The 16,798-nt window shown below is 41.7% G+C and overlaps 1 protein-coding gene across 1 annotated transcript in view; it reads left to right on the top strand.

Moving 5' to 3' along the window:
* arfgef2 (ADP-ribosylation factor guanine nucleotide-exchange factor 2 (brefeldin A-inhibited)) overlaps positions 1 to 16,798 on the top strand; it is a 56,418-nt gene that overhangs the window by 18,543 nt on the left and 21,077 nt on the right. Inside the window, exons 9-25 of the mRNA XM_022208825.2 lie at positions 525 to 658; positions 1,246 to 1,480; positions 1,572 to 1,671; positions 3,817 to 3,956; positions 4,063 to 4,171; positions 4,254 to 4,443; positions 4,525 to 4,636; positions 6,330 to 6,535; positions 7,639 to 7,723; positions 9,810 to 9,981; positions 10,115 to 10,266; positions 14,147 to 14,275; positions 14,386 to 14,544; positions 14,628 to 14,775; positions 15,373 to 15,469; positions 15,567 to 15,607; positions 15,709 to 15,878. Of these exons, the coding sequence (XP_022064517.1) occupies positions 525 to 658; positions 1,246 to 1,480; positions 1,572 to 1,671; positions 3,817 to 3,956; positions 4,063 to 4,171; positions 4,254 to 4,443; positions 4,525 to 4,636; positions 6,330 to 6,535; positions 7,639 to 7,723; positions 9,810 to 9,981; positions 10,115 to 10,266; positions 14,147 to 14,275; positions 14,386 to 14,544; positions 14,628 to 14,775; positions 15,373 to 15,469; positions 15,567 to 15,607; positions 15,709 to 15,878 (2,379 nt within the window). The remainder of the gene's footprint in view (positions 1 to 524; positions 659 to 1,245; positions 1,481 to 1,571; positions 1,672 to 3,816; positions 3,957 to 4,062; positions 4,172 to 4,253; positions 4,444 to 4,524; positions 4,637 to 6,329; positions 6,536 to 7,638; positions 7,724 to 9,809; positions 9,982 to 10,114; positions 10,267 to 14,146; positions 14,276 to 14,385; positions 14,545 to 14,627; positions 14,776 to 15,372; positions 15,470 to 15,566; positions 15,608 to 15,708; positions 15,879 to 16,798) is intronic.

Here is a 16,798-nt window from a genome sequence, read left to right as displayed (position 1 = left end):
TCCCTTTTTGAGTCGTCTGTTTCTCACACAGCTTTAAACTCTGCACTGTAAAGTCAGAGATCCAGTGTTAACGCATCTATTTTATCAGTTAATAATAAGTGATTTAGTCTAAAATGCCAGTTAAAGTTTTCAGGACCCAAAGTGAGCCTCAAACTAATTCTCAGGTTGGATTATCAAGTTAAAACCCACAGCTGAAGCTGAGAAATACAGAAAATTAGCAGATTTGATAACGTAAAAATAGATTAAGGTAAATTAGTTCAACTATCCAGAGTGTCTGATCAGAAGTCTCTCTAAATGTTTCTGGGTGTAATTTGGAGCAGACAGTGTTGTTGTTACTGATAGAAAAGCTGGTGATACTTCAGCTGTCATAGTTCTTGTTGCACTCGGTAGCTTTATTTTGAAATATTTGGATCTCTGCTGTGAGTCTGGAAGCTTCCGTTACACTTCAGAGAAACCAGTTTGTATTTTTAATGTAAATGTGTCGTATAGAGTCGGTTGAATCTCTTCTTCTTGTTCATTGTCAGGATGCTGAAGCGCTGCAGGGTCCTCACAACGCCGCTCGGTTCTCCCACATCCTGCAGAAAGACGCGTTTCTGGTGTTTCGATCTTTGTGTAAACTCTCCATGAAGCCTCTAGCTGACGGTCCTCCTGATCCAAAGTGAGTGTTTTTGAACATTTCCGTATCTTGCTTCCCCAAATTACAGATTAAATCATAGCATAAAGGTATTTTTAAACACATTCCCATACACATCCTGACCTAAAGTCTTTTTTTTTTTTGGATGATTATCTTTCTGTGGCATGCCTTCGCCCGAGTCAGCTGGGATAGGCTCCAGCACCCTCCGCGACCCTAGTGAGGATAAAGCGGTATATAGAGAATGGATCTTTCTGTGGCATGCAAACCTGCTCTGATTCACTTTTGTCTGTTTTTATTTGTTGTCACGCTATAGTTAGCCAAAAAATGAAAAAGAATAGCGTCCTTTGGCTTCGTGCCTCGGCTCAGTCCTCACGTTAGCTTGCCCTTTTCCATCCCGGTGTGGCCCTGTCATCTCTGGTTACCGTAACATTAGACCGCGGGCCAGTTAGCGTGAATAGATCTGAGTAAAACGAACCCAGGAAGAAGCTCACAAAGAATTCAGTCTGCCCTTCATAAGATGCTGAATAACCACCGTTCCCCCTCAGAGTAAACTGTGCCATTCATGCATGAGAATTTCTACTGATGTCCGTGTCATTCCTCTCGTCCTGCAGATCTCATGAGTTGAGGTCCAAGATCGTCTCCTTACAGCTGCTGCTGTCGGTGCTGCAGGGCGCCGGCCCAGTGTTTCGCACCCACGAGATGTTCGTCAACGCCATCAAACAGTATCTGTGCGTGGCGTTGTCCAAAAACGGCGTCTCGTCCGTGCCCGAGGTGTTCGAGCTCTCACTGGCCATCTTCCTCACGCTGCTGTCTCACTTCAAAGTCCATCTGAAGATGCAGATTGAGGTGAACACTGCAGAGAAACAGCGACCAAATCTTAGAACATGAAGTCTTGCTTTTTTCTCACCTTTCCTGCCTCGTTCTTCTTCACCTCCAGGTGTTTTTCCGGGAGATCTTTTTGACCATCCTGGAGACGTCGACCAGCTCCTTCGAGCACAAGTGGATGGTTATCCAGACGCTAACACGCATCTGTGCAGGTACAAAGTCACTGATAGAGCAAAAAGTTCACCAGAAAACATCACAGGAGAAAGATTGTTCAAGAACAGATGGTAGGATGATTAAAAAAAAAAACAAAATCAGCACCTCCCACGAATGTTCTGCAAAAACTTCTGGGCCTCATCTGGGAAACTGTTCTCCATAAAGTCGTACATCACTGTTTACAAAAAGCTAAACATTTGAAACAAAGAAAAAAGGAGTAGAAAGCTGTTGTTTTGAAGTACCCTTGTACCAACATGTGGAAATCTGCTGCCATTTACTAATTCACTCTGCAACAACATGAAAAAACACGACCGTCCGTGCATTCGTTTTCAACATGATCTCCTTTGGTCCATCGATGTTCAAGCTTCACTATTCTGTCCAAAAGCCACATTTGGCTGCTTCTGCCAACAGTTCTTCGTAGACAGAGGCATTATTTTAAGCTTTGCTCTCATTTATTCCTTATTCTGCTTCCTTTAATTCAGCAATTCTTATATCATGATAGTAATCCCCAGTTTGACCCTTTTGTCAATCACTGTCCCAAAACACTGAATCCATCATCTTACAGACAGATGCCACTGTCTTTAACTTTTTGGGAGGCACAAAGTTGGTTTGTTACCTCTGCCAGGAGGTTATGTAATCACCGGAGTTTGTTTGTCTGTGTGTGTGTGTGTGTGTGTCTGTCTGTCTGTCTGTCTGTCTGTCTGTCTGTTTGTCTGTTAACAGCATTACTCAAAAAGTTGTGGACGGATTTTCACCAAATGTTTACAGGATGTCCGGAAGAGCAAGAGTAAGAATCGATTAGATTTTGGAGGTGATCCGAATCACCGTCTGGATCCAGGAATTTTTTGAAGGTCGAAGGACAATTGAGAGATGGCCGCCAGGCCATCTCTCAATTGGACAGAGAGCTTCGGATCACCTCCAAAATCTAATCGATTCTTACTCTTCCGGACATCCTGTAAAAATTTGGTGAAAATCCGTCCACAACTTTTTGAGTAATGCTGTTAACAGACAGAGACACACACACACACACACACACACACACACACACACACACAGACAGACAAACAGCATGGCGGAGGTATGCGCTCTCTGAGTGTTTTTCTAGTTTTCACTGTTTTCTTTGCGATATATTCATAGACGGTGACATAAGGCTTTACAGTCGACAGTTATGTACCAAAGTGGGAGTTATGCCCCTTGTTTCTGGTTTTTTAAAGTACCCTTGTACATCGCCCCTTGAGTTGTAGGTCACCCTGTTCAGTTAAACATGTTTACAGCAGTTTTTTTCTGCTAGTACCGATCAAATCTTTGCATGTCTGTGTGCTCCAGTGGCGTGACATGCAAACCCAGAGCACAAAGGTCATGTTTGTTCATCCTGTTGCAGAGACAGCCAGTAAACAGATGTTTTAAAACGTTCAAAAAAGGGTTTGCTGTCGTTAATGAGATGTCTGTGTAGGTTCTCATTCATCCAGGTCATGGTTATCCAAAGTAGTTTAAATAAATCCACTGGACTTTAAGAAAGTTCCTTGAAGACGTTTCACCTCTCATCCAAGAGGCTTCTTCAGAACTGAAGAACTACTTTGGATATCGTTAATGAGGGCACTTCAAAAAGTTCTCTGCTTCAGATGGCAAACAAATGGCATAACTCCCATTGTGCTGTTTAATTTCATACTATAAAATCTGCTGTCAGCGTCCACAAAACCTCTGATCCAATGTCCTGCTTTCTTTGATTGCTTCAAATGTCATGGTTTTTGTGGACGCTGATGTAAGGTTTTATAGTTTACAAGTTCAACTTTTTTTCTGGGTGAGACCAAAAGCTTTTTGATTCACCTTGGTAGATTTCTAGAGATGACTTTTAGTACTTAGCTGATCATCTTGCCATGATACCTTGTCACCAAAAGCCTACATTGTTAGTTTAATTGGTAATGCATTTGGCAAAAATGCTGGAAAAAACAACATTTTGTCATTGCACGGCCCTGTGAAACAATCAGTTTCCATTTCACTGCTAAAACTTTATGAACATGTAAGCAATAAGAACGCTTTATTCTTGGAACGCGTTTAATTATGTCAAAGATGCTGAGGATTAGAAGTTTATGTCCACATCCTTATTGAAAAGTCTTTGAACTACGCTGTATTTCTCCCTCCAGATGCTCAGTGTGTGGTCGACATCTACGTGAACTACGACTGCGACTTGAACGCCGCCAACATCTTCGAGCGTCTCGTCAACGACCTGTCGAAAATCGCTCAGGGCCGCAGCGGACAGGAACTCGGCATGACTCCTCTGCAGGTACGTCAGGGGTCCTTTTGGCCATCTAATTTTGCATTTATATTTTAATTTCTAGCTTTTAAGTTCTTTGCTAAATGCTGGAATCATTTGTGTGACTTGTGTTTAGGAGCTGAGCCTTCGTAAAAAGGGTCTGGAGTGTCTGGTGTCCATCCTCAAATGTATGGTGGAGTGGAGCAAAGACATGTACGTCAACCCAAACCTCCAGGCCAACCTGGGTAAGTGTGGTGGATGTGTTGATGATGTACAGGAGGATGGGGAGTCTAGACTAAACGTGAACTTGTTGTGTAAATGTTTCAGGTCAGGAGCATCCGTCCGATAACGAGGCCGCAGAGCTGAAGCTTCCTGAGCAGCTGGCAGGACGTCGGGACAGCATCAGCTCTCTGGACTCCACCGTGTCGTCGAGCGTCGCCACGTCGCTGGCCGACCACCCGGAGCAGTACGAGGTCATCAAGCAGCAGAAGGACATCATCGAGCACGGCATTGAACTGTGAGTTCTTCTCCTCAGCTTAGCTGGGATTCAGTTAGGACTGATGAGCTCAGGTTTGTCTTCTTTTTGTTCCGTCTGCAGCTTCAACAAGAAGCCAAAGCGAGGCATCCAGTACCTGCAGGACCAGGGCATGTTGGGCTCCACAGCCGAGGACATCGCCCAGTTCCTCCACCAAGAGGACAGACTGGACACGGTGAGCAGCTACGCAAACTCAAAACAGATCAGTCCTCTAACTAGCAATGCAAGAGCAAAATTTAAAATTCTGTAAATACCAATCATTTCTGTATAGGGTCATAGAGGATAGAAAGTTGAAATTTTTAAAATACAGTAAGTAATTCCAAAGTTACAAGCTTTTACATTTTCATATTTAGACACTTTCGGTGAAATCTAATATTAAAACAATAGAAGATGATATGGACCACTTGACCAGAGTGAATGGGCAGAATATTCAGCTGCTCTCTGCACCAACTTCCCTATTTCATTTTCCCGTGTGTCCCAAGCAGCGCGGCGATCAGCTGTAGAAGCTCCGCTCCGCTCACTCGCTCTAGCTGCATCTAACAGTCTTTGTTGTAAATAATAGCAACCCAGTATTTAATTACTAGAGGACGCCAAAGCACAGCCTGCCCTTTTAGGCCAGTTTTCACCGCGGAGTGGGCCCTGAATCTGGCGTTGCTACTCTAACTCAGGGAGAAATTTCACTTTTACACCTTCAAAGTTTGCTGTGTTTGTTAGTGTTCTGGTACATGGTGGGTTTACCGACTCAGAACATTTACACAATTCACATTTTCTAGGGATGTTCAGAGGGTAGAGAGGGAGCTGTATGTAAATACCAAGGTGAATAGTGGCTATTTTATTATATTGTTGCTAATCAGTGACGGAGGGTCAGAGAACAAAGAACAAATGGTGATTAGATCAAGAGGTCTGGTAGACAGTAGCAGAGAACTAAAGGTATGAGAATTATGAATAACAGTGGGGGATGGATGGATGGATGAAACCTTTACTGATCCTGCGGCGGGGAAATTTGCAGTGTTACAGCAGCAAAGACAGAAAAGAACAGTGCACAGGTATAGATTGATTATTTCTCCTTTAAGAGAAGAAATATAAGAGTTTATAGTATTAAATATGAAAAATAAAAAATCAGAACATGGAGGAATTGTCTGATATTGCAGATAGTGTTTGTCTTATTTACATTATTATTGCACAGGGAGCAGGCTTGATTGAACAGTCTGACCACTAGAAGGCATCAAAATAAGTGCTGTTTCACAAACATACAGTCCGCGGGTCAAAACTGGCCCACCAGAGGGTCTGATCTGGTCCGTGGGACGTGTCGAAATGACAAAGCTGACATTAAATGAAGTTTTTCAATAAAAGTTAAAGTAAATCCACTGTACTGCCACAACTGCTATGTGTTTCTTATGGATGAATTTTATGCATTTACAAGGCAGGGTGACAACTTAACCTTCTTTAGTTTGTATAATGTGGTGCTCAGGATTCCTACACAGACGTGGAAATGAATGTAAATTTGAAATAGTTTCTAGACCATGACAAACTGTTTTGATCATAGAGTTAAATACTAGATTGTTCAGTTCCATCTGTACCTTGTAATGTGTAAATGATAAACTGAGGCTGAATGTTGTTGAATTTATTTTTCTTAAGAAATGTCAGGTTGTTCATAATTTTTGTAAAAAGATAATTCCTTAAATGTGAACATTTCCAGAATGAACTATTTTGCACCAAAACAGTGAAATATTTAGAGTTGTGGTCATTTCTAGGTTATAAAGCTGTGATTTTACTGGTCACCTGAGATCGAACTGGACTGAATGTGGAACCTGAACTAAGATGAGTTTGACAGCGCTGACCTAACTGTTTTATTCCTGCATCTACAGACGCAGGTCGGCGAGTTCCTGGGAGAGAACATCAAGGTCAACAAAGAGGTGATGTACTGCTACGTGGACCAGCTGGACTTCTGCGGTCGGGACTTTGTCTCTGCGCTGAGAGCGTTTCTGGAGGGCTTCAGGCTGCCGGGGGAGGCCCAGAAGATCGACAGGCTGATGGAGAAGTTTGCTGCTCGGTACCTGGAGTGCAACCAGGGGTAAGACGCGCAGTTTTACAGCAGAAAATGTAGAGTTTAGGGAGATTATAGAGCAGAGAGCTGAGTGCTGCGAAAGGTTTAGAAGGCATGTTGAGGTTAAATCAGAGCTTTCAGTGTCACAAAGGCTTTTAACCTGCTGGATCTCCATGGTAACTGATGCTGCAGGAGGAGGTTCTGTTCTGTTAAATCGACTCTAAGAAGCCTTTCCCTTTAACTAAACACTTCTGTGATGATTCTCTGAGCGATGCAGATCTTTAGCTGAGGGAAAATGTTTTATCTGCAAACCTGCTGATCTGTGCATCACTAAAACCACTGCATGAAGCCGTGTGGTTGCAGTGTCACATCACGTTGCCATGGGAACCCGCATGCATTCAGTTTATGATGCAGATAATTATGTATGTTTGGTCCCTTTGTGCCGCCAGGACTGCAGCTGATGGAGCACAGATTAGAAAACTGATCATTCTGTTGGTATTTATCACAAAGATATCCAGTCAATAACAACTAATATTTATATTTTTTAATCAGTGACACCTAAATGTTTATATTTTTCCTGTTTTTGATACTTTCGGTCATATTTTTGCATTTCCTGTGTCTCCAGTTTTTGGTGTTTTTAGTTTTTCTGACTGTGTGTTAAACTGCATATGACAAAGAAACAAATCTGAATCAATTTCTCTTCGATTTTGCCCAAAATTAAAGTGATTTGTTGCATTATGGGACCAAATTTCACTTTACTATCATGTTTAAATAAAATAAATTTCACAGTTCTATTGCACAGCTGCATTGATCAGGAAAATAAATATATTCACACGTGGTAAACAGTTTTCTGCCAGCGTTCCTGTGTTTTGGATACATCTTTATATTCCCCATAGTTCTCTATTTAAACAGCCTGTTGAATGTACCAAAAGATTGGTACATTTTGTGCAAAGAAAGAGTCATGTCATGCATTAAACACCCCGTTTCATGTGAGTTTGAAGCAGAAAACCTGGTTAATAAATAAAGTTTGTAACCACCTGTTTTCTCTGACTGAAGTTTTCGGTTCTTTTCTTGTCGGTTAACATAAAGACGTCGTATTCACTCGTGCGTCTGCTGACTGTGTCCCACAGACAGACGCTGTTTGCCAGTGCAGACACCGCCTACGTGTTGGCCTACTCCATCATCATGCTGACCACAGACCTGCACAGTCCTCAGGTGAGAGCTGATGTTTGTTTGCGTCCTCTCACTGCCGTCACCGTATCTGAGTCACTGTCTACAGAAACGCACAACGGTCCTGACTTCCACGAGTGTTTATGAAGGATTTGCAGCCTTTCTTTAGGCGATAAACAAACACGTCACTAAGGAGCGAAAGAAAAATATGAAAGTTAACTAATATAGAGCAACTTTAGCTAATGTAGAGCAACTTTAACTCATTTTTAGCAACTGTAATTAATATAGAGCAGTTTTAACTCGTTTAGAGCAACTTTAATATCGAACAACTTTGGCTAATGTAGAACAACTTTAATATTGAGCAACTTTAGCTAATGTAGAGCAACTTTAACCAATTTAGGGCAACTTTAACTAATATAAACTAATATAGAGCAACTTTAGCTAATGTAGAGCAACTTTAGCTAACATAGGGTAACTTTAGCTAACATAGGGTAACTTTAGCTAATGTAGAGCAACTTTAGCTAATATAGGGTAACTTTAGCTAATGTAGAGCAACTTAAACCAATTTAGGGCAACTTTAGGTAATGTAGAGCAACTTTAGCTAATGCAGAGCAACTTTAGCTAACATAGGGTAACTTTAGCTAATGTAGAGCAACTTTAGCTAATATAGGGTAACTTTAGCTAATGTAGAGCAACTTAAACCAATTTAGGGCAACTTTAGGTAATGTAGAGCAACTTTAGCTAATGCAGAGCAACTTAAACTATTATAGAGCAACTTTTGCTAATGTAGAGCAACTTAAACTAGTATAGAGCAACTTTCACTAATGTAGAGCAACTTTCACTAATGTAGAGCAACTTTCGCTCATTTTTGAGCAACTTTTGCTCATTTTTGAGCAACTTTAACCAACCAACTTTAATTCATACACGTGACCATTCAAAAGTTTGAGGTCATTTAGAATTGTCCTTATTTTTGAAGGACCCTTCCTTCACCTCCTTCAGACCAAAAACTGTCTTTTGTTTTTCATAAAAAGATGGAACTGGCTGTTCAGTTTGCTGATCAGAAACCGGAACATGGCACCGTGGTTTACGACGGGTGTTAACACAGCGAGCTTTCCAGATGGCTTCACCTTTTATTTCGGCCCAGTTGAGCTCTATTTTATTTTTTTATTGTTTACCAGCTCCATTACTGTGCCACAGCAGTGGTTTCACTCGACTGAATGTGGACGCTGCCCAGGCCAGTATCTGTCTTCATTCTGGAAATAGCCGCCGCTGATTTATCACTGCTGACAGACCGCTGTGACGGAGGAAGTTAGGTCTGAAATTTAAAGTCTGGGAAGGCAGGTGTGAAATACAGACGATATCCAGGGAGCGGTGACGCAGTCAGGCAATGAAAACACGCTGAGAGCAGTAAAGACTATCACAGTAAATCAAAAGATGTGTTATTCTCCATGGAGCACAGAACAGAAGTCTGTTTTCTTCACCCTATTTCACCCCCTTGTTCAATATTGGAATGTGTTAAACCAAAGCTCTCTGCTTTTCACTTGCATAACATCTTCAGTCACCAATCTTTTTGTTGTTCTGACAAAATCGGGCTATTTAACTCATGTTTTCTCACAGAGAGTCTTTGTGTGGCAGAATGAAGATGATTTCCACTTTAAAAGCATCTTTTCTTTAACCTGTAATTTAAACGTCAGCAGCAGACAGCCCTTCACTCTTAGCGCCTCTGCGTTGAGACAAAAAAGATGTGCTAGAAATTAGGGAGCTGGTGTTTGTTGTTTAATGCAAATACATGCAATTAAACAAAGCGCCACACTGCTAGTGTGTTTTGATAAACGGCTTTAGTGTTGCTCTATCCAACGCCGTTAGCTGCTGCGTTAGAAAGTCCTACTTTTATTTCTACTCTGACACATAAAACAAGCGGTTTAGCCACTGTGTGTTCCAAAACTGAAACAGATTATTTTAAAAATCTAAATTAGGAAACAGAAGACAACTGGAGGAGAAGACGAGGTCTGATTCAGGAAAATACCGGCTGAACTGGTGAAGGAATAAAAGCAATATGAAGCAGAGAGCAGAGAGCACAGTGCTTTCTTTGTGAAGTACTGTGCTCTGAGTGTTTTTCTTGTTTGTGTAGGTGAAGAACAAAATGACGAAGGAGCAGTACATCAAGATGAACCGCGGCATTAACGACAGCAAGGACCTGCCTGAGGAGTATCTGTCGTCCATTTATGACGAGATCGCGGGCAAGAAGATCGCCATGAAGGAGAGCAAAGAGTTTTCCATCACGCCCAAGTCCACCAAGCAGAGTGAGTAGTCGTGTTTTCTCACATTCTAAGTTAAGAACAACAAAGTACAGATGTGTCACTGTGGCGTCCTCCAGCCTCTTCCTGACGCCGTTCACCAGCAGATCAGTAACATTCAGGTTTTCTTTTTTTCCAGGTGTGGCCAGTGAGAAGCAGCGTCGCCTCCTTTACAACATGGAGATGGAGCAGATGGCGAAGACGGCGAAGGCTCTGATGGAGGCCGTGAGTCACGCTCAGGCGCCGTTCTTCAGCGCTACGCATCTGGAGCACGTCAGGCCCATGTTCAAGGTATTACATGTGCTCTTTTTACATACTACATACATACACAATACAGTTGAATTCTAAAATTTACAGCCGAAGTTTGAAGAAGTGTGTGAACCTGCTGGCTAACGACGTCAACTTTAACTGAACCAATCAGCAAAACAAGATCAGAGTTTGGGTTGGAGCGACTTTGCTCTACAGAAAACTCTCTTTTCACACAAAGCATCTGCTATTGTGGACCACACCTCACAAAGGTGAAAGTTTAAAGGAGTCACAAACATTATTTGTTGAGTTGCATCAGGACTTTAAGTGTTAGACATTAATCTCAAAGAATTATTGCATTGCCTTTGTTGTCAATTAATTTGATCATTTGCTTGATATGTCAGCAGCTTCTTAGGGCTATAAAATGTTAGAAAATGGGGAAGAACTGCGGTCAGTGTTGTTTTTGTCTGCAATCTAAAGATATTGTCATAAATTGTCACAAATGTCCCTCTCAAAACAAGAAAAAACATTTATTTCAAGGAACTTCTACCTTGAAATTAGTGAAAAAATCTGCCAGTAGAAAATGTAAAAAATGGCTTGGTAAGATTTCTTGAAATAAGATGTGATATTTAGAATATTGAGATCTTAAAATTAGCAGAAAAAAACTTATTTTCAGCTCTATTTTACCCGGATTGTCAGGCGTAGGTGTCTTGAAGTAAGCCAGATATGCAAAAGAAGCAGTTTTTCACTCAAAAATAGATTTTTGCTTTCATGCAACCTCCTAATTTGAGATGTATTAACCCTCCTGTTGTCTTCATTTATGGGCACCAAAAGATATTGTTTCCTTGTCTGAAAAAATCCAAAAAATCAGCCAAAAAATCCCCAAATTTCTGAAAATTTACAAAACTTTCAGGAAGAAAATTCCAATAATTCCTTAAGATTCCCTTAAAAGCTTTATTTTAAAAAAATCCCCCAAATTTGGCAAGAAAATTCTCGTACCGTATTTTCTGCACTATAAGGCGCACTTAAAAGCCTTTAATTTCTCAAAAATCGACGATGCGCCTTTTAACCTGGTGCGTCTTATGTGTGCACTGAGTTCCAAAATCTGACTGTCGGACCATTTCACGCTGACATAGGGACGTAATACGTACACTACACACGCTGACAGTGATAAACCTACCGTATTTTCACGACTATAAGGCGCACATAAAAGTCTTGGATTTTCTTCAAATTGTGCGGCGCGCCCTATGGTGCAGTGCGTCCTGTGTGTGTTGTTGTTGTAAGGCGGACGTAGTAGAGGACACCATGAGAATGTTAAAGGGGGAAGTGTGGGCGTGGATTGTATATAAAAGAACAGGTATGTGCGCTATGCAGAACATCGTTGTTTTAACAATCCTGAAAATGGCAAAGAGACACGCTTATGAAGCACAGTTTAAACTGAAGGCCATCAGCTACGCGGAGGAACATGGAAATCGAGCAGCCGCGAGAGAATTTTAGATTAATGAATCGATGGTTCGCAAGTGGAGGAAGCTGGAAAACGAGCTCCGACAGGTCAAGAAGACGCAGCTGAGTTTCTGCGGACATAAGGCGAGGTGGCCCGAGTTGGAGGAAAGACTCGAGCAGTGGATCATCGAGCACAGCCGATGTGAAAAAACAAGTGAAGCAAATGAACTCTGAGCTTGCTGTCATTCTGGGAGGCCTGACAAAGGAACTCCAACCGCTGGACATCGGTGTGAACCGGCCGTTCAAAGTAAGGCTGCGAGCGGCGTGGGAGCGATGGATGACCGATGGAGACCACAGTTTCACTAAGAGTGGAAGGCAGCGCCGGGCGAGTTACGCCACAATTTGCGAATGGATTGTAGATGCTTGGGCTAACGTGTCTGCTGGCACTGTTGTTCGAGCTTTCGCAAAAGCCGGCATCATTTCCGAGGCGCCGCACGGCACGGAAAGTGACTCTGACAGTGAAGAAAGTGAACCTGGCATGTTTGCTGGAGGTTTAGCGCAGCTGTTCAATTCAGAAACAGAGGATGAGGACTTCCATGGGTTTGATTGATGACGATTACCGGTAAAAAAAAATGTGAATACCAAACTCAGTTTTGCTCCCGCTCTATTTTTAAATACGGACACTTGTGTGCTTGTTTAATCCGTGTGTTTTACCATGCCCGCGCCTATTGATGATTAAAAAAATGTTAGTACTTTGTAATCAATACTTAAATAAAGCACAACCAAACTCAGTTTTGCTCCCGCTCTATTTTTAAATACGCACACTTGTATGCTTGTGTGTGTTGTTGTTGTTGTAAGGCGGATGTAGTAGAGGACACCATGAGAACGTTAAAGGGGGAAGTGTGGGCGTGGATTGTATATAAAAACCCTCGCCATATAATCAGGTGCGCCTTATGTGTGTGTTAAATACAGTAATGGCACACATAACTGAGAATGCGCCTTTTAGTACGGTGCGCCTTTTGATCGTGAAAATACGGTATTAGAGAACATTACATAAAGCTACGTACAGTACTGACTATTGTCCGAGCTTTCGTGGAAGCCGGCATCATTGCTGGCATCGTTCGACTCTCCGGACGACACGGTCATTTCTCCAAGCTGTGATGATTAACTGTCATGCCACTTTATACCACAGGGTGTCAGTAGTGGTTTCTAACAACATATAGCATGGGGCATTGGTATACAGGTAGAAGAAGAACCGCTACATGGTTTTGTCTGTTGTCGTCTCCCTGAGCAAGCATGGTGAAAATTAAGTTAAGCTGGAGTTCTTCTTTTATAATCAGCGAACATAACACAAGCCACACCGTCTGTCCGTTCACCCCAGCACAGCCACGCTTCACGGCCCCGGTCCTGACCAGGCGCCGCCACGCAGCTCTACGCTCGGACGTGCACCGCACGCTTGTCCCGTCTGGGCTACCTGGTTGATCCTGCCAGTAGCATATGCTTGTCTCAAAGATTAAGCCATGCAAGTCTAAGTACACACGGCCGGTACAGTGAAACTGGGAATGGCTCATTCAATCAGTTATGGTTCCTTTGGCATCATTGCTGAACAGCCACCCGGCAACGAGACTGACTCCGACAATGACGAGAGTGAACCCGGCATGTTTGATGTCGAAATTGCCCAGCTGTTCAATTCAGATACAGAAGATGAGGACTTTGATGGATTTGTGACAAAAGATTGATCAAAAATAACATGAGTGTATTTTTAAATACGTAGTAGAATGAAGTTCAACCAAACTCACTGTTTTGCTTCTGTTTCCTTGTTTTAGCGTGCGCCCAATCATACGGTGTGCCTTATATTTGGCTTAAGTACAGAAATAAACCCGTAATCGAGACTGCGCCTTACAATCCGATGTGCCGTATAGTGTGGAAAATACGGTAAATATTTTTTAAAAATGAGTAAAAGTCTCCAAAAAAAATCCTAAAAATATCTAAAGTGATTACATAAATATCAGGAATACTTTTAATATTTTCGTAAGAACATTCACAAAAAATCAACCAAAATCCAACGAAATTTGCTGGATTTTGGTTGATTTTTATGTGAATGTTCTTAAAGAAACGTTTTTATCATTTCTATTTTTCCACCAAAAAATGTTCAAAGATTTCCTAAAAATGTTGAAAATGTGGACATCAGAAGTTTCACTGTGAAATTTTTTTCCCCCCACATTTTCAAATTTTAAAACAAGTCAATTTGACCTGCAGGACGACACGATGGTCAAACAAGATAATTTCAAGGTTGTTTGACTTAACAAGATATTTAAGATGCGTTGTCTTGAAACAAGTCCCTCCATCTGCTGAAATGTCACTTGTTAAGTGAATTTATCTTAAATCAAGCGGGATGAGACATTTGGAATAAAAATAAGACAAATAGACTTGGTAAGATTGTGAGTTTTTCCCGTGTTCTAAGTCTTTCTGTGTGTTTTAGCTTGCCTGGACTCCACTGCTGGCAGCTTTCAGTGTAGGACTGCAGGACTGTGACGATCCAGAAGTGGCCTCGCTGTGTCTGGAGGGCATTCGATGTGCCATCAGGATCGCCTGCATCTTCAGCATGCAGGTCTGGTGATGTTGTCCACACTCTGATGCCTGATTGCTCCTTTCATTTCACTGATATTATCATTTACAGCTGCGTGATTCTGTGTAGTAACTGGACCTTTCTGTCTGTAGCTGGAAAGAGATGCGTATGTTCAGGCCTTGGCCAGGTTCACTCTGCTGACGGCCAGTTCCAGCATCACGGAGATGAAGCAGAAGAACATCGACACCATAAAGACTCTCATCACGGTGGCCCACACCGATGGAAACTACCTGGGCAACTCCTGGCATGAGGTGCAAGTCTAGATTTACATCAAGAGGAGCTTAATCACGAGTGAAGTCGTGCAGCTGTAACTCCTGTTGCCGGTGTGTTGCAGATCTTGCGGTGCATCAGTCAGCTGGAGCTCGCCCAGCTGATCGGTACAGGGGTGAAGACGCGCTACATCTCAGGGGTGGTGCGGGATCGGGAGGCCGGCATCAGGGGTTTACCATCGGGGACGGAGGAGTTCATGCCTCTGGGGCTGGGTAGGAAACACAACCTAACTTCTGTGCACAGTTTACCCCCGAATTTTGTCTTTTTTACACACATTTGCCCACTTTAAACCTAAGTTTATTTGCTGCCATCGCATTTATTGTTGGTTACACGAAACTCCCACTTTTATACATGTGCTAACATAACTGCACAAGTGTTTTCTAATCATCAATGAGCCTTTCATCACCATTAGCTAACACAATGTAGCATTAGAACACAGGAGTGATGGTTGCTGGAGATGTTCCTCTGTACCCCTATGGAGATATTCCATTAAAAATCAGCTGTTTCCAGCTAGAATAGTCATTTACCACATTAACAATGTCTACACTGGGTTTTGGACTCGTTTAATGTTATCTTCATTGGAAAAAAGAGTTTTTCTTTCAAAAATAAGGACATTTCTAACTGACCCGGTAGTGTAAATCCTACTGAATTGAGTTTTTATTAAAGAAAACATGCCCATCAAACCTGCTTGTGGGATTTTGCGTTTAGAGGGTTAATAAAGAGTTAATTGTGCTCTTGAAACTCCTTTTCATATGTTGTGTGCGTCTATTATTGGACTGTTGATGCTAAATTCATTAAACCTGTTGCAGGTAACCTGGTGGGAAGTCAGGACAAGAGGCAGATGGCTCACATCCAGGAGTCAGTGGGAGAAACCAGCTCTCAGAGTGTGGTGGTCGCTGTGGATCGGTGAGAAACGAGCAGAACATGATGAAAGCACACCTTTAGTGCATCTGTTTTTATCTTTTATAATGGATGAATGTTAAAGCTGTTTTCATGTTTGCAGGATCTTCACCGGTTCCACCAGACTGGATGGAAATGCGATCGGTGAGCGCCTCCTTCTGTCCGTTAACTCCAGCGTCTCCGTTTGTGTGCGTTCCAGACTAAGAATAGAAACTCATAAAGCGTTGCCGTTCTGTTTCTTCCAGTGGACTTTGTGCGGTGGCTGTGCGCCGTGTCCATGGACGAGCTGGCCTCAGCCCACCAGCCGAGGATGTTCAGCTTGCAGAAGATCGTGGAGATCTCTTACTACAACATGAACCGCATCAGGCTGCAGTGGTCCCGGATCTGGCAGGTCATAGGAGACCACTTCAACAAGGTTTGAGTAGAAATGAACACGTCACATGGCAATTCTTCTGCAGTTAGAAGACTTTTCTTTTTTAAATCTTGAAGAACCATAAATTCCATGCACTCATTTACAGTAGGGGTTCAAACTCATCTTAGTTCAGGTTCCACATTCAGCCCAATTTGATCTCCAGTGACCAGTAAAATCACAGCATAATATCCTGTAAATAACCACAACTGCTAATCTCTCCTTTGTTTTTGTGCAAAAAAGTTCATTCTGAAAATGTTCACATTTAAGGAATTATCTTTTTACCAAACATTAGGAACAAACTGAAATTTCTTAAGAAAATAAAGTTCAGTTTCATCAATATTCAGTTTATCATTTCCACATTACAACTTCCAGATCAGAGTGTCTACAAATGGAACACAACATTTAGTCATCTGGAACTGTTGACATAGTATTTTACTTGACGATCAAACGACAAAAATCAGACAAAAAAGCAACAGAAACAAGACAAAATATTACAAAAATGGACTAAAACGAGATTCAAAATGACAAAAAATGAGACAAACGACATGAAACAAAACAAAAATATGACAAAAAAATTACAAAGTGGCAAAAAAATGGACAAACGACACAAGCGGGACAAAAAGACACAAAGCGGCAAAAACAGTACACAAAACTGCCAATAAGGAAAACACAAGAAGACAAAAATAAGACACAAAATACAAGCGAGACAAAATGGAAACGCAAATTGACAAAAATGAGAAACAAAGCAACAAAAGCATGAGGAAAACAAAAGCTACAAAAACAAGAGGAAATATTACAAAAAGGAGACAATAAAAATCTGCCAAAAAAGATTAAAAACAACAAAAAATGGACAAAATATTATAAAAATGAGACAAAAATGACAAAAACAAGAAGCAAAATGACAAAAAAATGAGACACACAAC

The sequence above is a fragment of the Acanthochromis polyacanthus genome, chromosome 6 (assembly GCF_021347895.1).
Source record: "Acanthochromis polyacanthus isolate Apoly-LR-REF ecotype Palm Island chromosome 6, KAUST_Apoly_ChrSc, whole genome shotgun sequence".
NCBI classification, from domain to species: Eukaryota; Metazoa; Chordata; class Actinopteri; family Pomacentridae; genus Acanthochromis; species Acanthochromis polyacanthus.
This window is presented reverse-complemented; position numbering and strand designations above follow the sequence as displayed.